Raw genomic sequence first — 26,491 nt, forward strand, 5'->3', positions numbered from 1 at the left:
CACAATTTTGTAGAAAAGTAACAAACTCTGATTTCTACTCACATTCCGAGACCCTCACCCAAGCATACATCCCTTCCCATCTTACAGTGAAAGAACAAAAGCAAGCAATAAAGGATATGCATAATGAATTCATTTATTTTAAAAAACCCACTGCAGCTGGTACAGTGTGTGACTGTCAACAAAATATACCATACATTCAACAGAAAATGCATTTAAACGTACTGATATCTAAATTGCGGTGATCACTGTTACAGATTTCTTTTACACATAAAAAAAACTCACTTTAAAAGGCCAGTTCTCTGGCCACCAAGGTGCCCTTTAGATATTCTTCCAGCAACCCAGGAACCACTTATCCAAGTGCAGTTCCCACATGGTTGGGAGAACATTGACACGACAAGCAGGAGTCCTACATGGGTCCTCCACATCAAATGGGGATGCTAACTCTGTGAGAAAGGCCCTGGCAGTCACATAGTTGGGTTATCACAACAGTCTCCCTGCTGTACAGGAGATGGATTCAAAACTGCCAACATGACTGAGAATTTTCTAAAGGCACCTTAGATAGCTGTGATCTCACTGGAGTTAAATGATGTTGGTCAAGATGTGGCCTATGGCAAATGTCCTAAAAGAGGTATTTGATTCTTCCTCTACATACTTCACGGTCTAGAATTCAGTGAAGTTGACCACCACATGCTCCAGCTTTTTAAATGCCACATGTCAAAGGTACCTTTGGTCACAAATCTAATGTCTTCCCATCCGGCATTTGCAGCTCTTCTGCGAAGGAAATGTATTCATAGAGCTTGCATTCTGGATAATCAACAGCATGTAAGAGCCTGTACACAACACCCTGGAAGAAGGAAAGGAAAGGGGAAGACGGAATACTATTTATTTTACCTTGAATAATACTTTTTTACCCAAAGAGGCATCGAAGAGATGCACTTTCACAAGCTAAGCAAACACATACACACTAGCTTAATTTTTCACCGCCTTTTCAAAGGACAATGGCGGTGGCAGGAGTGGGGGGAGAGGCTATCTCATAAAAAAATAAAGCCCACATTGCAAGCTAGGGTAAGAAATCTTGCAGAAATACAGTCCTCATTAAAGCAGCATACCAGGAAAACAGAACCATGGTGGAAATTCATAATTTAGAAGACAAATGCCCAGATGTTCCTACAGCCAGAACATTTATCAAAAGCAAAGCAATGGGACATTCATATTCGGCCATGCCAGACCACATCAGCTTGGTAAGGTCACTTCAGGCATAAGGAAATAAGCAAAGGAGCCAACCAGAGTCCAAAGTCAAAGGTCAACCATCATTCTTCATACCAAGCTCTCAATAAAGCAGCTTTCCTGAGATTTGGTTTATTGGCCAGTTATAGTCAGGGAAAGAACCGTGACCGGCTGCTGCGGGGTGGGAGAAGCCCACGCTGTGCTGTAAGACCAGCGGATCCCCTTCTCGTCCACCTGCCACGCTGGCAATATTTGCCCCTCCACAAAGCTCAGCCAGTGGGAGGTTTTCCTGTACTTGACAAATGAAATATTTGGAAAGCAAATGCATTAAGTGCAGACGGCAAACAAGTCCTTCAAACCAACAATAACAAATTCCTGATAGGTTTCCATTTCATTGCAGTGATGAAATGTTGCTTTCTCTTTGGCAGAGACAGAGGAGATTTGGCGCAGCCAAATGCACCAGGCAGGGAGGAAGTCCGTCTGAGGACAGTTCTGTATTTTTGAAGACCAGCTGTACAAACGCACGAAGTTACAAATAATCAAAGCAACCGCTGAGCAGATCTAACGCTGACTTAAATTGCCATCCTGTAGCAGAATTTCTATGACAGTGAAGAATATACATTTCTGGGTGACCATTGATGTGTTTTAAGTCGATGGAACCATTCCTGAAGGGGAACACAACTGTGCAGTCATCTCGCATCTCACAAGGTCAAAACAAGTTCCACTTGGCAGCTAGCAAGAGAGCTTCAAAAATTAAACAAAACTGCCCTTCTTGAGTTTAATTCCGAAGTCACAGAAACAGACATGCAAAAGTCTGAAATTGGCAAGCATGCTTTACACACCCTCATATATGCCACGTGCAAATCATAAGCCGTACCCGGCTGTCACTTTGCTCTCACCTTTTCAGAGAGTGCTCATGGATCTCCCCCCACATTCAGTAACATTAAAGGGCACAGACATACAGGTACATCATTTTCCACTCCAGAAATTGTTTACTGCAACAATTTTGTCCACAGAATACAAAACGGCCTGGTTTGGCATTAAATAATACAAAGAGAAAAGTCTAGGTCCCGCTTTCTTTCCAGGGAGAGGCCTGCTCTGTACGTAGGTTCCTCAGAACGACCACCTTCTCGGCTGTTCTACTCTTTCTTTCTCCAAGCAGAGAAAAACCAGGTCGTTCCGCATAGTTTGAGAGGCACGTATATTGACAATACTTCCAATGCAGCTAGTGCCTCTCTCGGTTATATACAATGTTGCTGTTTTTTAAATATACTGGCACAAGGAGTGTATATAAGGCTTAAGCTACAACCTGTGTTTTTTTCCCTCTTTACCACTTTGATCCAGTTCATGCCGTAAACCCTACTTTTAAAAATGCCACCACTTACTAAACATTTCTCCCTCCACCCTAATGTCAGCAGCTCTTTCAGAAACGAGACCTCTCAACCAAGTGGTGTTTGGCTTCTTTCTTCCGTCCTTTCTTCCATCACCTCTAATTTATACTTTCCATTTTGCCACCCACACATCCAGCTACTGTGAAGTGTCTCCTGGTCACACTGGTCCAGCAGTGTACATGGGTATGCGCTTATCAACATGTTCATAAATGATAAAACAGGATTCTTTATGCCGTCCACCAACCCTCATTTCCCAGCTCCAGTTTCTCCCCACCCCACCCATCTTATATCACTTGCCCCCACCATTTTAAAAACCAGTTTTGCATTTATACTTTTGATTAATACATTGCCTTCATCATTTGTATCCAAAATATTCAACAGATATTCCAAAAGTTCTATCCAATATCGATATTTTATATAAATAGATAAAAGGTTCAGACAAAATATTCTCTGATTCTTATGGCTGAACGTTTCTGGTTAAATAGCACTGAAAACACTAATATCCAGCCTTTGCAAGTATGCTAGTGTGCATACAAACATGCACACACATATAGATATGGATGATTAAGACTCATAGTTATGTACATAGATACAAAAAGAGTCCCTCACTGGAGCCCTAAAGAGAAAAATCCATTCCAATGGGCATGCACCCCAAGGAACACCAGTCATTAGAAGTAATGTTGGATGTGATACTTTTTCCGTGTAATCATATTCTCCTTCTTCTTCCAGCCCATCAGAAATGCAGCTGAAACTGCAAGGCTGGTTCCAAACAGAGGTCACTTCTAGACGCCTCCGCCTTGTGCTTTAAAGTGCCTTTGTACTGGCTGGGTGTGTTGGGTGTGAAATTGGCTTCTGGGGATAACAGCTGAAGAAGTAAACCTGCATCAGGATGGCCATATCCACAAAGACCTGGAGAAGTCCACAAATGGAGAACTGGAAAGGAGCTTGATTGAGAAGGAAGTACACAGTCTTGAAAGTGTCTCCACTGGTCCACATCAGTACCATCTTCACACTGAAAGGGGGAAAGGGAAGAAAAGCATTCTCTTGTAAGAGGAGAAGAAAAGGGAATGGGAAAGAAATTCATCCATGGGACAAAAGAAAGGAACAAAAAACCCAACTGGAAAAACTGGGGAGAACCAAAAAAGTTGAGGGACTAAAATGTACAGAAGTATATTAAATAGAAAATTTATTAAGCAGAGCTCAAGGTGATTTTAAAATATTTTAAAACCATAAAAAAGAGACACTTCCCTTTAAGGTCACACATATATTAGTCTAGTATATACATCAATAGTACAAATGACTTTGACCTAAAGCGTTTCGATCTGTTGGATCTTCATCAGCGGTCAATACAACCACACACAGTTGCAAATACAATATAAGTGTATTATTGTTTTCAATCAGGAGGGTAAAAAAATATCTGTACTTTGCATTTTCTTGAAGCTGCAATTTGCTATTGATAGTTGTTGTACGCCATGCACATATTTCAATAGGCATCTATCTGTAATCTCCCCTGGGTGGTAGTAAATCGGACTGTTTGCTTCTCTGCATGCGAGATCAGGAGCTACAGGCATGGCATAACTAAGTAGTAATTATAACTGAGGCCTTCTTGTTCAGCTACGACTACAATGCTTTGGATTGGTGTACAGCCAGTATCAAGCCACCAGACAAGAGGATCGTGCATATATAGAAAGAATCAGGACCTGCAACCCAAAAGAAGTAAAACTGGCCTTGACCAGAGCCAGGGCCTTTTCAGTCCTGGCTCCAACCTGGTAGAAGGCTCTCCCTGATGAGATCAGAGCCCTTCAGGACCTTGAACAGCTCCCAAGGGTCTGCAAGAGAAAGCTATTCCACCTGGCCTATGGTTGAGGCCAGGAAATTAACACTGCTGCCCTAGATGGCCACAAAACAATAAACCATCCAAAAAACCCAACAACTCACCCCACAGAATTGGGCTCCCTCTACATAGTTCTTAAGAACGGGTCTTAAGAACATAATATAATTTAATATATTTTAATTTAAAATATTCAAAAGCTATTTATCAATGTAAGAGTTTATTGCAAATGTCTTGTTACTCACACTGAGCTAACCAGGAAGGGCGGGCTATAAAAACAAAGATCATCATATAAATAAAACAGGTGCCTCTGACCATGCAGAATACAATTCACTTAAAGGAAGGCCATGTGGTACAATACTCCATTAAATCTCCTATTTCTTTTAATTATTCAATGTGATTTCAAGATTATTATTTAGGCTTTCCTCCCAATTTATGGGTGAGAATAAAGCGAACAGAGTCCAAGACAGAACTGCTAATGTAAAAGCAAACAGATGTTTTAATTAGTACAGTCTCTCCAGTTTTAAAAAAAATGGCCATTTTGTAAGTGCCTGGAACAGTCCTGCTGTATTATAAATGGATGGACTTTTTAATGGGATGATAAGGAGTGCCCAGTAAAAGCTTTGGAGTTCATTGTAATAATCTAAAAAGATATTATGCAATGTGTATGGAGAGGCCGCTGTAATTGAATTAATGCATGTGACAAAATAAGGCCAAGGCCCAACAATCATCTAACCAGCATGAGAGAGAAAGGGAAGCAGAGACAGAGAAGCTAAATGTGGCCGGTTTATAATCTGGTCAGCAAAGAGATGCAAAGGGCAGCGCAATCCTAAACCTGGTTACTAAGTAGAAAAAGAGCTACTGTGATCCATGGGATGTAAGAGAGCCAGTTTGGTGTAGTGGTCAAGAGCAGCAGCCTCTAATCTGGAGACTCAAGTGATTCCCCAATTCTCCACATGCAGGGTGACCTTGGGCCAGTCATAAACCTCACCTGCCTCTCAGGATGTCTCTTGTGGGGAAAGGAAGGAGATTGTAAGCCCTTTTGGTACTCTTACAGGTAAAGCGGGATACAAAAAACAGCTCTTCTTCATCTTCATCCTTTTAAGATTAAACTCATGGACTATGACTGAAGCCCAACAGCCAGTCCTGAGTGTTATGCAGATTTTGAGATATCTGATATTTATCTAAGGCACACACTTCTGACAACTTAATGACTACTCTTTGGCAGATGGAGCAGCCATTTCTGATTCCCACCTCCTGCTGCAGACCCTCTCTTTGCCTGATGCTACCCCTGGGGATCTACAGAATCCCGGAAACAAGATTTGGGAGACTGCAATGGGAGGGCAAAATGGGAAGAGAAAGCCCTATCCCACAAAGTACACAGATAACATTTGTGCGTTAACGTGGGGCAAGACTGATCAAGGAGGTCTCACACACACATATACACAAAAGTCTGCAACCAAAACACAACTGAGGGAAATGCTGAAAGCTCTGAGTTTAAGTTTCCGCAAGCCTTTCTGTACATATGTGCACATATCTCTCTACTGCATGAATTGTATCCGAGGACAGTGTCGCCAGGTCTTCCTGGGCTACCAGCAGGAGATTGGGTGGGGGGAGGCAGGGCTACCAGTTCCAGGTTGGGAAACTCCCGGAGATTTGGGGATGGAGCCCGGGAAATACAGAGTCCTCAGTCCTAAGCATGGCTTCCCTGCAGAAAAAGAGCCACTGAATTCCATGGGAAGTGATCCTTTGTAAGGTTGCTCTACGTGATGACTGACAGCTTAATGGTGATTATAAACTGGAGATCTGGGGACGGAGCCTGAGGAGGATGGGGACTTCAGGGAGGTACCATTCTACAGAGCCTGCCCACCCAAGTGTCCATTTTCTCCAGGGGAACTGATTCTTGTAGTCTGGAAATGAGCTGTAATTTGAGGGGATCCTCAGGTCCCACCTGAAAGCCGGCATCCCAGACCGTGATCAAAAGGGATAGAGCGTGCATATAATTTCTGTTTGCTACACTGCTTATACCACACGTTTCCCGACATTCTGGATAACGGGAAACGGTTGCTCACAGCAGAATCCTGCCTGTGCTTTCAAACTTCCCGTGTGCACCAGAACTGAAGGGCTGAGAGAAAGAGTTTAATACCACTCTTGACAGAGCATAACAAGGAAACCATTTAAATATAATGGCCTGTATCCATGTTCACAGTTCCAAAGGGCACTTAAAATGGGGGCCTGATTTCGTTTGAGCCCTCTGAAATTGTGTTCCAGCACAGAAGGCAAAGCGGGGGGGGGGGGGGAATTGGTGGAAATTCTCTTAAGAAATCATCAGACTGTGGGAATGGATGCAGGCCAGTAGCGTTTGACAGAATTCGAGTATTCATCTCCTGCCCCTGACAACAGACTTCTGACACAAAGGCATTACAAAACTTCCAAATAGTTACCTAGGGTTTTAAAAAGAAATCACACCCATAAAACAGCCACAACCAAACTCTCAAGCAACTTGTATGCCTTCTCTTGGCAGACTTCCCCTGCTCACAAGTCTCTGACCAGCCGTCTTCCAAAAAGAATAATCAAAGGTTGCAAAGGCAGGTTTTTTGGGTAAGTGCCGACGTTTTTTTACAGCAGGTTGCGATTGCTCTTCCTCATTTATCAATCCTTTGTGTGCCCATTTCAAACCAGAGGAGGAGGGAGAGGAGAGAGAAAAGCCAAACAGTTGAGACAGCTCCAATTTAGCAACGTGCACCTTGGCCAGAGGGCTACTGCCTCTTCCTGAGCACATCAGCTACAATTAATAGCAGAGGAGATTTCTGCTTCACATGTGCTTCATTTACACAATTATTGTCTCTTCACTGCACTACTTTTATCTCCCCTTCCGACTAGCACAACTTTTTGTGCATCTATCAAGGAAAACCAGGACCAGTGGAAACCCACAAGGTCCCTTTTCCTGCCCAATTTTTCCAAAATTGCATACCAGAAATCTGCGTGCTGAATAAAGAGTCGCCCTCTGTGAAGTCCAATGGCTTCTCAGAATTGATTTTATTTTTGAGGAGAAGAAACCCCCAGAGAGACAGGAAGCTAGAAGTAGCACACAATCTGCCTGGAAGAAGGAAGGAAGCAAATTCATGGCCAGATAAGGAGGGTTTTATTAGGCAAGGGTTATTTTCCCCATTTTTTGAACAGCTGTTCTGCAGGAACAATTTCCCTCTCAGTTCAGGAAAAGGGGAAGAGACAGACAACAACATAACTGTTTCATGACAGATACAGGAGGCATTTTTTTTTAATAAGCAGGAAATATGCTAAGGAGACTCTGCGATCCCAGCCAAAGCTCACTTGGATCCCAGCTAACTCTGAAAAATCAGGCCCACAATTTCTAAAAGTCACATCTCAGATACCAAACATCTGACCCCTTCGGAAATGTACTGAGAGCATAAAACAAGGCTGTACTGATAGGCAAATTGTGACATAACGCAAAAACTCCATCCAGGATTCTTTAGATTCTGTAAGGGGCTCACCTTTCACAGAATCTGGAAATCACAGAATGTAAAGATTCATTTACAAAATTCAGAAGACTCTCGTGGCACATTAAAAACTAACACCCTGTCACACTTGCTGATCCCACTCAAGCTAATGCTGCCTTCTGCCATTTTGTCTCCCCACTATTGGGATGCTCCCACGGCCTCCAAATGGGTGTAGCAGAGAAAATTACTCTCTTACTCACTTCCCAGCCTCTCAGCCCACTCCTTCCCTGGTCTCTGCTTTGGAGCCTCCCATCCTTCCCTCCTCCCCCATTGTGATCCTAAGCCTTCCCCAGCCCCCTGACCTGCTATCTTTGCTGCTTTTCCTTGAGACAGGCACAGCTTCTGCTCTCTGGTCTGCTAACCTTCTTGTCAGCCCGGTCATCAGACTCCCTGAGTCCTGCCCACTCCTCACCCCCACGGATGGCTCCAGCTTCTGGAGGCTTAACTCTGCCCTGTTCCTGCTCCAATGTGCCATGTGCTGGGGCTGGATGCTCTCCTGGTCTCTTCTCTTGTGGCCAGCCTTGTTGTTGCCAGCATTTGGCAGACTGCTTGGGTTGGGTAAGAGTGTTGGGGGGGGGGGGGTGGCTCAAGCAACGAAAATAGCACTTCCCAGCAATCTAATTCACTACTGTGGTATCGTGACAACACGCCTCCTTAATGCAAGAGGCTTTCTTATAGCTGAGCTTCTCAAAAAAAAAAGTCTACTTTAAACAACGGTATGCAAAGGCAATGTTCCAGTTATGCAATGCATTTGCCGCAAATAAAGGATTTTCCAGCAGTGATTGCATGCAAATCGAAAAAATGACAGGACGTGTTTGATGCTATGGCAATCAGTGCTCAGGGGAGACATATGCACAAAAAAAGCCTTCATCCCTCTCACTTCAGAGTAGACTTTTTAGTCAAGTATTTTTTAAAGTTATCCAGGGCACTCGAATACTGGGAAGGAACAACACCTCATATGAGGAAACACGTTTTCTTTCTTATACTTCACATGTTGTTACATGCAAGCAGAAGAAGGAAAATGCAACTGACTTTACACGTGACTTTTACACCTGTGATTCCTAAAGGATCCTAGACCAAGCCAAGAGATAACTGATACTCATTCAAGGCTTCTGCAGAGATCATGGGGGGAGAGGGAGGTTGGCAAATAAATTCACAATGGTCAAAGGGAATCTTAACATCTGCCTTCAAGAGGACACTTTATTGCGTGGCAATCATGTTTTTCTACACATTCAATACATTTCCCCAATGAGTGTGTGTGTGTGTGTGTGACATACACACTCCTGCTGCAAGCATGCCTAGGCACTGTGAGAAAACAGCCTACTGCAATCATTGCAACCTGCGGACTGAGATAACTGGGGTTGATCCAGGACACAATGGTAAGCCTGCTGGCTAGAACGGGACATTGGGGACACATCTGGTTCATTCTGAAAGATCTTTGCTGGCTCCCTATCAGTTTCCAGGAACAATTCAAAGTGTTGGTTCTCACTTTTGAAACTTTACCAGGCCTTGGATAAAGAACGTCCGGGAGTTCCAGGGCATGGCCTTCCCCACGGGAGAACTCCAAGTTTAACATATTTCCTCGCTATGTTTTCCTCTGTCGAGTTTTAAACATTTTATTTTTCTTCTCGGATCAAAGTGGGAGGTGTCCCCCCCCCTCACTGAATCACCATCTGGCTATTGTTGTCAAGCTTTCTGTTATTGGGTTTGCTACTAGATATCACTTTATTAAGTGTAAGCGTTATTTTTAGAGTGTTCGGATGGTTTTGTATGTTCTGGTTTTATTGTATGCTCTTCCATCACTGAAAGGCAGCATAAACATATTTCAATAGATAAACCACTCATGCAGTCTGATGAGAGTTTTATGGGATCCTCATGTTATGCACACACAACTAGCAACACGATTTCCCCACTCACACATCGTTTTGTTACCTTTTCATTATATTTACTTCTCTACTTCCAATTGTACCATTTGAAAGTGCACTCTAAGGCTGAACTTTCCCACACAACATCTATTTGCTCTGTGCACTTTTCAAATGTCCTTAGAAATAAAAGCTTTGGACCTTTTATGTTGGGGGTGGGATATTACAACTCCTTTTAAAAAGTCAAAACCAGCAAACCTTCTGCAGGAAATGCATTATGTAAGGATAGGGGTACTACATCACTAGCTTTGGATCAGACTGAGCATGAAGAATAAAATTAATTGCCTCCCCCCCCCCCCAGCTCACAGTCTTATACTAAGGATTTTCAACAAGGTGGTTCTCTCAAGTAGCCACATAGTTACATTTTAAAAAATGTGCCTTGTCCCTGTTCTCTCTAAGAAGTCTTTCTCAACTTTTTTACCATTGAAAAACCCCTGAAACATTCTCCAGGCTTCAAGAAACCCCAGAAGTGGCACCATCATGCAGAATATGGTTGGGAAGCATAGCTGTGGACATGCCCACCTGGAGCTCCTCCCCCTCCCACCCCTCCAGGTCCATCATTGGCCATTGGGGGGGGGCAGGTTGACATGACCATATATGACCACATCACCCGATAAATGTTTAATAAAAATAATTTATTCCCACCCATTTGGAAAACCCTTCCAGGGCCATCAAGAAACTCCATGCTTTCACGAAAGCCTGGTTGAGACAGCCTGCTTTAAGAGGACTAAAAAGTACATTCTGCTGTTTGATTTAATTTTCCATCTTGTGCAAACAAGACTGTCCGCAAAGAATGATCTGCAGCACAGCATTCATGATCATTACCGCATTGCTTGGGGAACTTGACCCCAGCTCATGCTCCAGTAACCTTCCACATTCTGTTCTACTGTATCAGTTTCCCAATGTTGTCATCGTTTTATTTAGCCAAACTAAAATATTTCAATGAGCAATGAGTGAATTCAAGTGTGGGCTTAAAGAGCTGAAAGAATCACCAGAGGAGGAAAAGGTTCAAGAGGAAAGGCCATCACAAGAACAGATTTAAAGCAGATCTCTGTGATATGCTTTCCCAAAAGCTGATAGTCACTGTGAGAAAACAGCCATATAAACTGAAACATTAGTTGCAAAGCCAAGCTGCAACTTTTAATGTCTAACTTGATTGGACCCGTGATCCTGAATTAAAGTGGACATCTTTAACAGCAGATAGAAATACAACTCAAGGATGGTCAGATGTAATGCCAAATTATAGCTTGTTCACACAGGGCCAAACTTTGTGCATACCCATTCCCCTTTCTCCACTGTCACCCTGCCAATCTAGAAAAGAAAACGGATTCAAACCATAGACTGGAATCTAGATATAGATGGAATGTGCAAATTACTGCCTGCCATCTCAAACATAATGGCAGCTTGGAGCAAGAATGAAAGCCAGCGATAACAGTTATACATAAACCATTGCCTCTGCCCTAGCACTATGCTGCAACTAAACAAGATGGATCCTGTCCATTAGGGCACCCACCTGATCTGGAGCGGGCCTAGTCTTTTGTTGGTCATGAGAGAGAAGGACTCAGTGCCAAGTGGAAGACACTCAACTGAAAGATTAAGTTACTGTACATTGCTCAGTTCATCTGTCAGATACAGGCGGCGGCAGCAGCTGAAAAGGACTGTCAATTACTTATAGTGGTAATTTTCTCAACGGTCATTATTTATTTAATGTTTGATTTATAGGCTGTCCTTCCCACTTTTCCAAGGGTTCATGGCAGCTAACAACAGTATAAAGGTAAAGGTATCCCCAGTGCAAGTACCATGTCTGACCCTTGGGGTGATTCCCTCTAGCGTTTTCATGGCAGACTCAATACGGGGTGGTTTGCCAGTGCCTTCCCCAGTCATTACCGTTTACCCCCCAGCAAGCTGGGTACTCATTTTACTGACTTCGGAAGGATGGAAGGCTAAGTCAACCTTGAGCCGGCTGCTGGGATCGAATTCCCAGCCTCATGGTCAGAGCTTCAGACATCATGTCGGCTGCCTTACCACTCTGCGCCACAAGAGTGCTCAATAAAAACAGTATACAAACATAATCAATAAAATTACTAAAAATTATACAAATCTCAATTTTAAAAGGCAATCCAGCAGTCAATGGCTCAATTGTGGGGGGGGGGGGGCATAGTCCAGGCACTGGCCCTAGCTGACTCAAAACGTACTTGTTTCATACCAGGGACCATCTGGAGATTTGCTGAACTAGTATATACCAGGACAGTGCATATGCCTAGTCTCATAAAGGTGGTTTTCATTTAAGGAGTTTACGAGCTTGTGTCACATACTCAGATTACAAATACTGTGGGGATCTATGCTGCCATACTAAAAACATTATAGCTGCAAAAAAAAAAAAAAATCCCCTCAATGCATAGTTACTAAAAGGCAAAGCAGCTTTTTGGGTCAGCTTTATGAACCTAGAATATGGACAAAATGGCTTTATCCTCGCTTGCAGGTTTATTGTCGTGACATAAACACCAAATTGTTTCCACAGTACAAGCTATACCACCTCTAGAACTTCCATCCACCCATGAACAGATAAACCTGCCTTTCCCCTCAAGTGGGTCATTACTCCCTGGTGTGATATAGCTCACTGTGTAAAATGTTCATTTTTGTAGTCTCCACTCTTAAACATGTACTGACTCATTATTCCTGATTGAATTTCCCCTTTTATTAGTGTCATCAGTCTGTGGTCCAACTCTTCATGCTACTTTGCTCGTTTCCAGAACAAGATTTTGTTTTACCCCCTGTTCTTTGAACTTTCAAATCACTTACTACTTGAGCTTTTCTGCTTGTCCAAGATGTTTGCTACATGGTTATGCCAGATCTGAAGTTAAAAAATAAACACTCATAAGCAAATGAAGGCAAAAAGACAGCCAAGAATCACACAATTACACAATTTTCCAAATTGTAGAGTGGTTTGACGAAACATACCAGTATACGGTTTTTTAAAAACTGGCTGTGTCGCTTCTCTAGTTGTAATTACATCCTTGCCGTCAGCCACAAAGGCCAGTGCTAATTTTATTCCCTGCACAGTCCTTAGATATCAAAATATTAAAAGGTCTTTCTCAATACTTGATCACTGATGAAGCTGCCTTTTACTGAGTCAGGCCATTGCCCCATCAAGGTCAGTATTGTCTACTCAGACTGGCAGCAACTTTTCACAGTCTCAGCAGCAGATCTTTCATATCACCTGCCACTGCCTGGTCCTTTTAAACTGGAGATTCTTGGGATTAAACCCGAGACTTTCTGCATTCAAAGCAGAGACTCTTCCACTGGGCCACACACCCCTGCCCCATGATGCGATATGAGTTTGTAGTCAACTTGTTCTCTAAGACTTGCCCACTTTAGTTGTAAAGGGAAACACCCAAATTCAAATAAGAACACTGTATGCAGGTAAAAAGGTAAAGGTATCCCCTGTGCAAGCACTGAGTCATGTCTGACCCTTGGGGTGATGCCCTCTAGCGTTTTCATGGCAGACTCAATACGGGGTGGTTTGCCCAGTCATTACCGTTTACCCCCCCCCAGCAAGCTGGATACTCATGCAGCAAGCTGGGTACATGTATGCAGGTACATGTTCCCAAATTCAATTACCTGGGAAATGGAGCTTTTATAATACTGACTGCACCAACTGGATCTCATTGTCTAGATAGAAAAATCACCACCACAGCATTTAAGCGTTTTCTGAACACAGAAGATGCGTAACCATTGAGTTAATTATGAAATAAAACGCTGCTATGGAAAATGCAAGAGCCTCTTGTGGCGCAGAGTGGTAAGGCAGCCGCCTGAAAGCTTTGCCCATGAGGTTGGGAGTTCAATCCCAGCAGCCGGCTCAAGGTTGACTCAGCCTTCCATCCTTCCGAGGTCGGTAAAATGAGTACCCAGCTTGCTGGGGGGTAAATGGTAATGACTGGGGAAGGCACTGGCAAACCACCCCGTATTGAGTCTGCCATGAAAACGCTAGAGGGCGTCACCCCAAGGGTCAGACATGACTCGGTGCTTGCACAGGGGATACCTTTACCTTTACCTTATGGAAAATGCAAGATCACAAGCTTATGCATCATATTACCAAACAAAGGCTGCAGTCCTAAGAATGCTTCCCTGGGTAAAAAGCCCTCCTGAATTAAAGGGGACTTATTTGCCAGCGTATAAGACGACTGGGCGTATAAGACGACCCCCCAACATTTCCAGTCAAAATACAGTACGATGGGCCATTATGGGCAGCTATGTCTATCCCAACTGAAGTGCACCCGGCGTATAGGACGACCCCCTCACTTGGAGGTATGTTTTTCAGGGGGGGGGGAAGTAGTCTTATACGCCAGCAAATACTGTACTTTTGAGAAGACCTGCTTAGGATAGCTCCCCCAGTTTATTTAACTGAAAATCTCAGCATGCACATGATGCATCTTGTATCAAACAGACTCAAGTGCTTTTGGGGATCTCCTTCACTGGAAGTCTTAAAGCCAAGTATATATCTGGTATGACTATGTGTGAGGTTTCCACTGATTGCCACAATAACAGACCTTGACGTGATGCAAAGAGCACTTTATTGGAAGCTGTGAGTAGATCCTATCAAAACGTTACCAGACTAAAGAACAATGGGGTCGGGGTGCTTCTTTCTCTTTCTACCCACCAGCACCCCTTAGTTCTAGTCTCAGCAGGAAATGGTCTATACAGGATCAAAGACATAGAATCTCTTCATGAAAAAGATAAGACTTTGTAGCATGATGAAAGGAAACCAAGGACAGCTGTGACATTCCCCCACAACTACCCACTAAAGCTATCCAGCTTGACAATTGGGAACAGGCACGGGACATGGCCAAAGGCTAAGCAACTAACAGGATGCTGCTAAAGGAATATGGGCATATAAAAGACAAAGGCTTCCACAAAGGGATAAAAGAACACATGGCAGAACCAACAGCTTCTGACATCAAGGCAGGAGGGCCACTAGGTTCCCACTAAGGGTAGAGGATTCCCCATCCCTGCTTCCTGTTTCCTGTTAGAGTGGCCAGTAAGGGTTGGCCGGCATCATTTGTCACCTCCAGGGGAAACCTGCAAGTTATGTTCAATCTGCTCTAGAAATTGCCAGGAATTCTATAGTTTACTGCCATCACTTCCAAGATTTCCCCAGGAGTGATATCATACTACTGGTTGATGGTGCCCCCCCCCCCAATATCCCTATTACTCCCAGTGGTTGCCAAGCAAGGTAGAGGAAAATATAAAAGAATGAAGCCCAAGGCACCACCGGCAATTTAACTGCAATAAAGAATTAAGACGGGCATCTTGGCACCAAGGCAATTCACATTCCAAGTCTCCAAGCGGCATTTTTGCTAAAGGAATACGGCTCAAAGCATGGGGAGTTTACAAACCTTTCCAATCAGATGTGTCCATTTTGCACATCAAAAATATGGACTTTCATAATAAGCTGTTACTAGTGCCTCTTCAGGAGCCGAGAGTGTAAATGCTGATCAGCCATCAGAAGTTCTAAATTTAAATAACTCATTCCAGCATGCTTCTGTGCACAACCTTTGGAAGGAATGTCTTATGTCATTTTGTAGCAATCTCTACGGCATTACTGCAGCGCTGACAACCTCAAGAGCTGGCAGTATGCACAGCCCTCAACTATATAGGAGAAAGAAAAAAAACACCCTAGTTAACGAGAATGGGGAAGGAAGAGCTCCAGTGGCTATTTTGAGAACTTTGGCATGAAGCAGAAACTATATCCCCGAGTGAATGGATAACGTAATCCAAATGGTTTGCTGCGGCCAGCTATGTAGGGAGCAGAGAAGAACACGCTTCAGTAGTAAGACATGATGAGGTTTCAGAGAAAGAAGATCCAGAGCAAACTCTAGGCTGCATGCTTCAAACGAATACAGAATCATCTTGGAATGTGACAGCTCAGCCTTTAAAAAAGCAATGGCCACTTCATATAGCAAAAGGGCGCACTGGTGTGGGGGTATGTCTGGAATCCACTGCATAAGGGCATCTCTCGATAGTGCTCAAAACACGAGGGGAAAGTTAGACGGTCCTTAACTAAATGTACACACACGTACTCTGACATCTCCAATTTTAGCCCCTCTCACTGATCCTTAGGTGTTGCCAGTTCTGGGTTGGGGGATTCCTGGAGATTTGGGGAGGGACACCTGGGGAGGGGAAGGACTTCAGCACAGAGCCCACCCTCCAAAACAGCCTTTTTTTTCCCTCCAGAGGAATGGAACTTGGTCATCTGGAGGTCACTTGTAATAGCAGAAGAACTTCAGGTGCCACCTGGAGGTTGGCAACCTTATGCTGATCCTCATAAGCCCACCTTGGATTCTGTTCTTACAGAATATGTACAAGTTACTCCTATAGAATACATGCTATTATGGAATGACTCCAAAGTGTCGCACAGGGTCTTAGCCACCGTTTTCGAGCAAGCAAACATGTTGCTAGTAGGTGGATAAACTGTCCCAAAAGAAAACCTCTGTGATTATAAGCCCTTCCTCTCGCCCATAACGGACACCCTGTGAGGTAGGCGAGGCTGAGAGAGCTCTGAGAGAACTACAACTGGCCCAAGATCACCCAGCTGGCTGCACACAGAGGAGGAGTGGAAAACCAAACGGCGTTCTCCAAATCAGAAGCTGCCAATCAGTGGCTCTCAATTTGATACTAGGAATACTACTAGTTAAGGGGAGGTATTCATAAGAGACAGGGGACAAGGCACGTAGGGCACACTCAAGCCCTCTGTACATGACACTAGTTGTTGTTAGTTGCGAAGTCGCGTCTGACCCATCGCGGCCCCATGCACAATGATCCTCCAGGCCTTCCTGTCCTCTACCATTCCCCGGAGTCCATTTAAACTGACACTATATGTATTAAAATCCGGGGTGCACATGGAGAGCAGCTGTGTGTGCTGCCCCCCTCCCCCCTGCCTACACATGACTGCTGGCTCATGTCCATGGATTGTATACGCGAAGGCTCTCCCCTTGTGAGTACAGGAGGGACTCAGAAGAACTAAACCCAATAATATTCTGTGTCTGTTCTGGAATTCTACAAACAAGTTAATGAGAGAGATTATTATAGCTTTGGGGGATCATTTTTTGCAGGATGAGGGTCATAACAGAACCCACTATTATTAATATAAATTTCTTTAATCCTTTTTTTCCTGCAATCCCCTCTGGAAAATATGAATTTATAGTAGTAATAAAATATTTAACCCCTCATTCAATTTAGCTGAGATCATGCCAGTGAGTTATCTCTTTGCCTTATTAAACTAGCTCAATGAGCTGCCTGTGCTATTCAAATATTAGGAAGATTTCCGTTATTGCAGGTATTCTGGAAGCCACACACAGCCCCTTTGTAAATACAAATATGGATTAACAATCTCTCAGCATAATTTTAATACTCCCTATGATCTCAACCAACTGTCTTAAAATAAAATCCACAATTAAGAATACAGCTGGCCCACTGATATTTTTATTTCCTACAATGTCCCCCCCCCCTCGGAATTTAACCCAAACAAATGGTGACCTTACAAACTCAGCCTGTTATACCTCTTTTATTTACATTTGGAACTGGAATCTGTTAAATGTCTACATTACTCTGCATGTTACTTTACTGCCCACTCTCTACCTCAGTGTAATGGTTGAGGAAATTCTGTTTCACTGTATCTGAAGAAGCATGCATCCACATGAAAGCTTATCTGTTCCAGTTAATATTTCTGGTAAGGCCTTGGAAGACAAGCGTGTCTCTTGGCTTAAGTGCCACTCAGCGCTTAACACCCACTCAGGGTGGCTGTCCTGCTCTGCTATTCAAACTATCAGATGTTGTGGCACGCTTTTTTTTTTTAAGAATCTGTGATGGAAAGTCTCAAACCTGAACAATTAGAACAAGTGGTAACTTTCTGCAGGGAAGTGTGTTAGGAGCTTCTTGTGAACAAGAACTGCTCAGTTAGAAAGAAATGTCTTCAGGGATTCAGAGGCGATATAGCAGAACTATCATTTGCCAAAGAAGGATTTGCATCGGTTCGGCTCAGTGGCATTCCAAGCTGATAGTGAAATAAATGAAAACAGAGCTGTAGTGCAGAAGAACTTTCAAAAGCCTATGTAAATTCTTCTTGCGGAAAAGCGGACCCCTGTCTCTTCCCAGAAGCATGATTGAAAAAAGCACAAGGATTCCTACTGAAAGGCCATTGGCATTCAGTCCTCCAAAAGATAATTTTCTAGCAGAAAGTTGGAGGAGAAGAAACGGTTGACATTTTCAATTTTGCTTGCATTTTGTGCTGACCGGATAAACAACAAAAGCAGACGCTTCAGCCTTCCGATTTCCCTGCAAGTACTGCCAAGAAGCATTAAAAGCTCTCTTCCCCATGACTCATTGGCTTCTGCCTGTGTACCTAATTCATAACCACGATCCATTCATTAGCACCATTACAGCATTGAGTGATTAAGTGAGCCTTTTTGTAATTCCTCTTTAGAAGCACAGACCTGAAATGATGAACAAAAAAATTAATGGAAAGTTTCTCCGCTTGCATTAACCTTTGTGGCATACCTGACGGACCTATTTCTATGCTCAAATTAGCAGTAATCTTAGAATTTCAGAAAAGCCTGCAGACAACAAGAGACCATCAAAACACAAATGACTTCAGAAAATGACAATGGACTTGCAAAATACGCTTCTCCCCATCTAATCTGTCTTTTTCATACAGTACAAAGAGTGTGATTTTAAATACAGTTCTTCAGTTATTTGACAGGGAGAGCTGGAAATTATTACTATGTGAAGAAGTCATGGCTTACAGGGAGAACATTTGATACAAAATAACTAGATTTAGGAGGAATATATAGAGCTATTTATCGATTGCTTTAACTACAGAATTGTATCAGCCAACAGTAACTGCTTTTATCAACTTCACAACATTTTCAAAAACGTGTGTTATTCTTAAACTAGGGGCCAACCCCATTGCATTCAAGAATACAACAGGTGCTAGATTGGGGGTGGAGTGGAAGAACTCTGAGGATGGCCCCTCCCTTCCCCCAGGATCTGGAAAGGATGGAGGACCCCGGGCAGGGAACTCACCCGCAGACACAGCTCTCATGCAGCAGGGATCTGCAGCCTCCGAGCCTTGGAGGGAAGTGGAAGGAGGAGGGAGTAGTCGGGGGGGGGGGGGGGAGAGACGAAAGGTGATTGGCTGGCCTCTGGACAGCCAGGCAAGCAGGTTAGAGGAGGAGGAGGAGGCACTCAGGGGCAGAACAGCTGCCCTGAGTGGGTGTTAAGTGCTGAGTGGCACTTAAGCCATGAGACCAGCTCCTCCTCCAGGGCCTTACCAGAACTATTATATGGAGCACATGTGCCACAAGATTCTTATTTATTTTATCACTATGTTCCCTGTATATATGATAGGGTTAGGAAATACCTGGAGATTTTGGGAATGGAACCTGAGTAGGGCAGTGTTTGAGGAGGGGAACGGCTTTAATGGAGCATAATGCCATACAGTCTACCTTCCACAGTGGCCATTTTCTCCAGGTGAACTGATCTCTGTTGCCTGGAGACTGGTTGCAATAGCAGGAGAGCCGTCTGAACAATTTGGAAGAAGGATGTTCCTCAATAAGCTCTTGGACACTGATATGGCAATAGATTCTGATGAAGAATTAATTTGAAAACAGTTTTATACCAGATACTCTTCAATTGTGAAATTTTTATTTCTGAGAATGAATGCTTCAGTTCTCTAATTTACATTCTGGAACAGGAATGATACTGTTATTAAGTCCTGCTAGTTCTATGTTTGATCCTGCTGTTCATTTTTCTGGAAAAGTAGAGGATTACTATTTTGCTTCACACGGTTCTTCATATCTTTGACTACCTGTAGGTTGCAACTGTAACATATAATTAGAAATCCTTTAATATTAGCAGGTGGAATGGCTAGAGTAGCTATTTCCAGTTCAGTTACTAGGCCAAAGGCTCCACCATATTAGAACCCTAGCCCTCAAACCCACAGCTCTAAACACAGTTACACTTACAGAGTCCTGAAAAAAGGAGACATTTAGTAGAACCTTCTCCAGTGATCTCACTGCAGGGATGGAGAATCATATGATGTCCAGGGAGAGAACCAAGGAAGCAAATTTCTCAAGAGGTGAAAGCTAGAATGGGGCTGAAAGACTAATAAAAACACTAGGATCTCTGAGGGCTGGCAGTTACGGGGGAAATTGAAATCTTGCCTCATTGTCCAGGGACTTTGATGGTTTGGTAAGAATGTCAGGAATGCAGTTCTCCAATTTGGCCCAAAGCTTGCTTGGTGCAAACAGGTCTGGAAAAGCTTCTGCTTCGTTTATACCTGCATATTAGAGAAACTGTTGGTTTCCCTTAGAGTGAGGTCAAAACTTGGATTTTCATTCTCTGGCCTTCTGATTGACAGCCGTGGAAATCAGAGAATCATTTCAATTTAATTTTCAAAGGTCTCGTTTTTTAGATTGTATTCCTTATCTCTAAGATGCTCAGCCACTTCTGAACCCGCACACAAGTCTAGACTTGCCTCACACACGTCTAGGAAGCACATGCAATCCTTTCCTTCGAAGTCATATTCTTTCATTATGCTAACATTCCAGAGCTCTGAAATGATGCATTTGCTTCTTGGATTTTTTTTTTTAGCCAGATGATGTAAAAGATATTAAACATCATCTAATCATTAATCATAAACTGAATTCCCTTTTATGAAACAATTAGCTACTATTAAAATCCCCATTTATAAATAGTAAAGGCTGCCTGCCTTAGAGGAGTCTGAATTGAACAGAAATTAATACTCTCTTTGATAGCCGTTGCTAATGTGCTATTTTGGGAGCTCTTGTACATGGAAGTCAAGATTAGAATGGTCACTAATAGATCTGGATCTGCACCACCTGGATTTGTTGTTGTTGTTGTTGTGTAATACCTTCTGCACAGAACAGAGCCCTGGATTACCATTCCCATTTGCATTTTAAGCTCCTGTGATCCAGTAGTCTTAATAAGGAGTCTTTATTTCTTTAAGAAAAATATGGTGGAGAGATACTTAGCTACTGCCAGTGTAGTCCACCAACAGATCGGGAACATTCTTGACTTTTATTACAGTAGGAATCAATCAATCATTCAATCTATCTATCAATCATCTCCTGATACTGGCCAGATATGATGACCCTGTCCACATTTCTCCCTCAGAGGCAGATTATGCAGAGAAAATAAATGTAAATTCAAAGGACTTCTGGTATTTAATCTAGGCAGAGAAGTGAAAATTTGGTCTCAGGCATTTGCTGACCTAATCAGCCAGTGAGGCCTGCAGGGTGAACTTTGCCCACTCACTTCCTTTCAGCCTGACCTACCTTACAGGGTTGTTGTGAGCATAAAGTGGAAGAAGGGAGAACCATGGACACTCTCTTGAGTTCACTGGAGAAAGGGCAGAATAAAAAATGCTTCAAAAACTAGTTCAATGAAGCATGTGCCCAAATGCAAGGCCAATTGTGCTGATTAGAAGGGCCCATTATGAATAAATTGAAACAAAGGTTTAAAAAAATAATCTCTTCCTCCTGGCAGTCACATGACATTCACAGAGCCAGCTGCTACCAACATTTCCCCAAATCAGAGTTGCTTGGTTGTAATGTTCTTCAACCGTCATCATTTAAAGAGATGAAATAGGGTTGTGCGTGGCAGCATCCGAATCGGACGCGTCCAAATCGGCATGGCGCTGGCTGCGTTGGCCTGGAACGGCCGATTCGGACACCACCGCACATAACCCTAATGAAAAACTTTGCATGTTGTTCTGTCGCATAAAGAAACAAGATGTTGCTTTTTATGAAACACCACATACGGATAAGTGAGAAGGTGTTAACTCGGGTCCCAACAGAAAAGAAAGCATGAGGTGACATAGGAGTGTGTTATCAAATGACATAATTAAGGCACTTCACACGAAAGGCAATGCGAGGTACAGTAACAACAGAACCGAGGGCTGGTTCTTTAAATCATTTTTTTCTCCCAGTTGCCAAAGACAGAGTAGATGCAAAATAAACACTTTAAAGGAAACACAGAATTCACTCAGAACTACCCCATTTTTAAAAGGCATGACTTTAGAAGGAGGAGGGCAGACAGCCCAAATTGTTATTTTCAAAAAAGTCCTCTCTCGCTGGAAGAGAAATTTAATTAAGTAAAATGAAGCCTAGCAAGAAAAGAGACCATTTCAATAGAAAACTTTTCTATTTAAAAAAGCAACAGTGAAGCAAATTCCTAGGTCTGCTAAGAGTCCCACCCAGCACATGCCAAACACCATGTCTTTCTTTAATGAAGTCGCTAGGGCTGTCTCAAACACAATGCATTCTTCCATACTTGGAAAATTCTTCGGTGTATGAAACAAGCATGCTTCGCGGTCTACATGTTATGTTCGTGCTTTTTTGGACATTGAAGTGCCTTTCCGCGCCATGTTAGAAACAGCCCAACAAATCCTTTAAGACTCATCCAACCTCAACACAGTGGTATTTGGGATGTGCTGCATGTGCCTCTTGGTAAGCAGAAAAACAGATACATACAATTGCCACTGGCCAATATTTGTGGGGGGTTTCCCAGCAGTGAAGCACTTTCCATAGAGGAGACTGGCAAAGTTTGAATGGCTCTTTGCATATAGTGGGACCACTAGAGGCCTTTTTTGTAGAAAGTCAGAGGAATGTTGTCCTACTAATATGGGTTGGGAGGGTGGTTTGCCAGGCTGGAAGATCTAGAGAGAACCCAACTTTGAAAGGCAGATGCACGATGCCATGCATCTTGGAGTACTGCATTTGTCAGCAAGCATTGCTGATGGCAGCAAGGACAGAAGCCATATCTGAGGCATAATTAATCAGTGTCCAGGGTGAACAGGGAAATTTGAAAAGGCCTTTCAGCAGCCTTCATCCGTGACTCCAGATAATTTATATTTAACTGGAGGCTGGATGCTCATCTTACAAAATTCATCATAATCCAATTGTTCCAAGCCAGTGACAAAAAATTGAAAACTGATCCCTGCCTTCTCCACCCACTCACACGCTACAGAATCTACAACTTACATAAATTGTGCTAAGTAAGTAAATGCATCTATTTTGCTTAGCTGATCCCATTTACATTAGCCATGGAGAGGGACTATGAGCTACCAGTGCAAACTGAAAAGGAAAATAGTAAAATTGTCATGATCTGCCTGTTTGTCAGCTTCTTGCCATAGTCGTTTGAGATTGCAATTTGTAAGGTAGTGATAAGATGTCACTAATAACCTGTCAGTACCAGCTGTCAATGTAGATCAGTTGTAAAAAGGGGAGGGGCAGCAGTGAGTCTGAGAAAATTGCTCAATCTGTTTGTAACTGCTATAACTTTGCTTTTCCTGTGTAGTCCTGTGCTAAAATCCCTTGGGGAGAATGGACTCATGGGAGGAAGGAATCTTAGGTATTGAGCCTGGCATTGGTCGGCTTGACGGAAATGCCATAATGTGCACCCAGGTGCAAGGCTACTCTGCACACTTTCCATGAGAATGGAGGAGTCAACCTTTTCCTTAGGAAAAAAGGGAATCTTGTCTTCTTCAGTTGGGACATGTTTAGGTCTTGTTGAGAGTGGGGACTCTTGGGGTTCTAGTGATCAATGTACCGCTTATCAAATCGAGTTCAATTAATTGCAAATAATCAAGAGCCATTGCAATCCTTACAATAGGCAACTTTAAAATTATACACATACATGGAAATCATTAATACAGAATAACTCTACCTGGACAAGTCAAATAAAACTATGTTTCATAAATCTGTCCCTGATTTTTCTTGCAGCTAAAGCAAATAAAACTACTTAGGGCTGATAAAACTACTTAGGGCTAAAACTGCTTAGGGCTAATCCTGCGTTGAGCAGGGGGTTGGACTAGATGGCCTGTATGGCCCCTTCCAACTCTATGATTCTACTTTATAGGTAATACTAGCTTTAAAGCCCATTCCTAAGAACAGGCCTTGAAAGGGTCCCCTCCCCTGGCCCCCGGCCAGGCAGCTTAAGGTGGCTTTGAGCCGCAGCTTGCAACCAGATCAAGTGGGGCGGGCGGGGGCTGGCCAACTCATTAGCTGGCCCAGGACAGAGCTCCTTAGCAGGCCCTCCACCATGTTCCTTTGCCCAGGGCCCTCTCTCTTTACCTGCTGCTGGCTCCAGGCACTGAGGTGTGTCTGAGAGCAAAGAGGCTATAGTCCAGGGACATATGGTGGGAGCTGCAGGGTCAAGGCCAATCAGGGTGCATCCTGATTGGCCCTATTCCAACCTGGACAGTCGGACATATCCCCCCCCCCCCCCGTTTCACAAATATATAGAGGAACCATGGATAAAGATGAGGGTCTACATCTGACAACAACATGCAGCTTATCAAATTAGTTTCAGCAACAATAATCATGAGCTTCACATTGCTACTTCAATAAACTGCTTTTGTTCATATGCCAAGCATGTTCATTGGAAAAGTCAATGGGGATCTGGCAACATTGAATGAATACAGCCAAAATCAACTGAGACAGTTTAGTTACTGATGTAGGGCCTTACCTCATTCCTTCAGTTGACCTATTCTGGTAGTTACGGTAGAGCTGTGGGATGCCCAGCATGGCTTCAGTGAACACAGCAAGGAAGCCCAATGTTTCCACAAAGATAGTTGAGTCGAGAGAAAGATAAGTGACATATCCTGTGACTCCAGTGAAAGCGAGAACACACTGCACATAATCTGTAAACTTGCTCCAGTGCCAGAAATAGATCAAGTCAAAATCTGAAAAGACAATGTTTATATATAAATAATAAAATGGATAGTTTTACAAAATCGGTTCCTTGAAAAAAAAAAATCTAAGGAATCTACTATACACACCTGAGTTGCAGTAAGCTGAAAGCACAGCATTATTCAGCTTGTGTCAATTAGCAAAAACAATGGAAAACAGCAGTAGTAAAAGAAAAAAAACATATTGTATTATATAAACGTGAACATATCATCATGGCATATGGCCAGACAGGAGAATGAGACCGATGGAAAGGACATTCAACAGGCTTCCAAAAGCAGCTTAGAAAAAAGCAAAGGTAGCAGTCTGTTTTAAAAAATGCAAGAAAGAAAGGATTGGAATGGAAACCAAGCTGAAGACATGCAGTATAAAATATAGCCAACAATACTGAATCTAAATTCTCAAGGTTGAATCACAAGATCATTCTTCATCAAGTCCTTTTTCAGTAACTGAAGAAACATTTGTTATTCCTATCTTGTGAACAGTTAAACTTTTGTCCTAATCTGTGGTTGGGGGCATTGCGTGAAAGGGAAGCTAAAGAATTAGCTTTGCAATAAGATGCATATTCACAATGTGAGTACAGCTTAATTTAATACCAGGGTAATTTATAAGGAGGCAAAAAATCCCAAAACCCAGTGTTTTCAAAGTCATGCTATAAATGATCAAATGAATAGCCAACTGTGTAATTAAACAGCTGTATTTTCTAAAATCAGAAGCCTATTTTGGTACATAATGATTTTTTTTGTTCCATTTAAGGCATAAACTCTACCCCTCCTCTCAATTAATGTCATTTTTCTCCAAAAATATTCTGCCATTAGTCCCTAATTTTACTACCCTCCCCCCTCAGATGTCTAAACTAGGATCTGATAATATCATAGATAATGCACTTCAGATGTTCCACAAAGCAGTTCTAAATAAGTCATGCTGTATGGTCAGATAATTAGTTCCAAATGCCTGCTGCCTGCTGATATTCCATTCTACGTCTATGGCCTTTGCCAAAAATATTTGCATGATTTAGGGCTAGAGTCCCACCAAGAATTTCTGCAAGTGCAAGGAAGGAGGTGATTATTCCTCTTTCCCATGGTAGCCCCCCACTCTGCTGCTTCTGGTCAACAGGTCTGGAGTGGGGAGAACAGAATCGAGGGAGATCACAGGTCCTCTGCAGGGGCACCAAAATGGAGGGGGATCATATTGCCCCTCCTTATTCCTGCCAAAAATCTAGGTAGCACCCAAAGCTAGATGGGTATGTATAATGCAGGTATGCCCAAAGAAGGATTCTGAATTGCCTGTTAAGCTGTTATGCAGATTTTAAAAATGAAGCATTTAAAATCAAGGTCAGGTCATTCCATTACCTTAATTACATTACATTATTTCCTTTCCTTTTAACCAATAAAGCTCTACGGTACATCAATCTTCAACAGTGGATAGTTGTTGTTAATCACTTATCACCCAATAGATAAAAGGAGTAAAAAAAAAAATTCTGCAATTTCTAGAGTTCTTTTGGGATCCCTGTCACAAAGTAAAAAGGTCACGAAGTCATAGGAATATATGCCTGAATAAACTTGCAAATATGAGAAAATACAACGTCTCCTGAGCGCACAAAGGACACTCCAGAAGGATATATGCTTTCGTTCCAAACTTACCTAAGGGAAGGGCAGATTCGTTCTAAATAAGGTAAATGCATGAGCCTACCTTTCCTAACTGCCAAGGAATGAGCATTTAGTCTGGTCAAAATGTATGCCCTTAACAGGGTTTGGGAAGACAACAGACAGGTGAAGGAGAGAAGAGACCTTGGATGTCAAACCAATAAATTGAGATGAACAGGTACAGC

At 42.8% G+C, this 26,491-nt stretch overlaps 1 protein-coding gene across 6 annotated transcripts in view; it reads right to left on the minus strand.

Moving 5' to 3' along the window:
* Window positions 1-112: 112 nt before the first annotated feature.
* SLC66A2 (solute carrier family 66 member 2) overlaps window positions 113-26,491 on the minus strand; it is a 68,990-nt gene continuing 42,611 nt past the window's right edge. For 4 of the 6 annotated variants that reach the window (XM_077352951.1, XM_077352954.1, XM_077352950.1 and 1 more), the window contains 2 exons: window positions 24,440-24,656; window positions 113-3,630 (listed from right to left, as the gene is read on the minus strand). In XM_077352951.1, the coding sequence (XP_077209066.1) occupies window positions 3,423-3,630; window positions 24,440-24,656 (425 nt within the window). In that variant the 3' untranslated portion in view covers window positions 113-3,422. Of the gene's footprint in view, window positions 3,631-24,439; window positions 24,657-26,491 lie in introns of those variants that run through there. The other 2 variants (XM_077352955.1, XM_077352956.1) reach the window with 2 other exon arrangements.

The sequence above is a fragment of the Paroedura picta genome, chromosome 9 (genome assembly GCF_049243985.1).
Source record: "Paroedura picta isolate Pp20150507F chromosome 9, Ppicta_v3.0, whole genome shotgun sequence".
NCBI lineage: Eukaryota > Metazoa > Chordata > Lepidosauria > Squamata > Gekkonidae > Paroedura > Paroedura picta.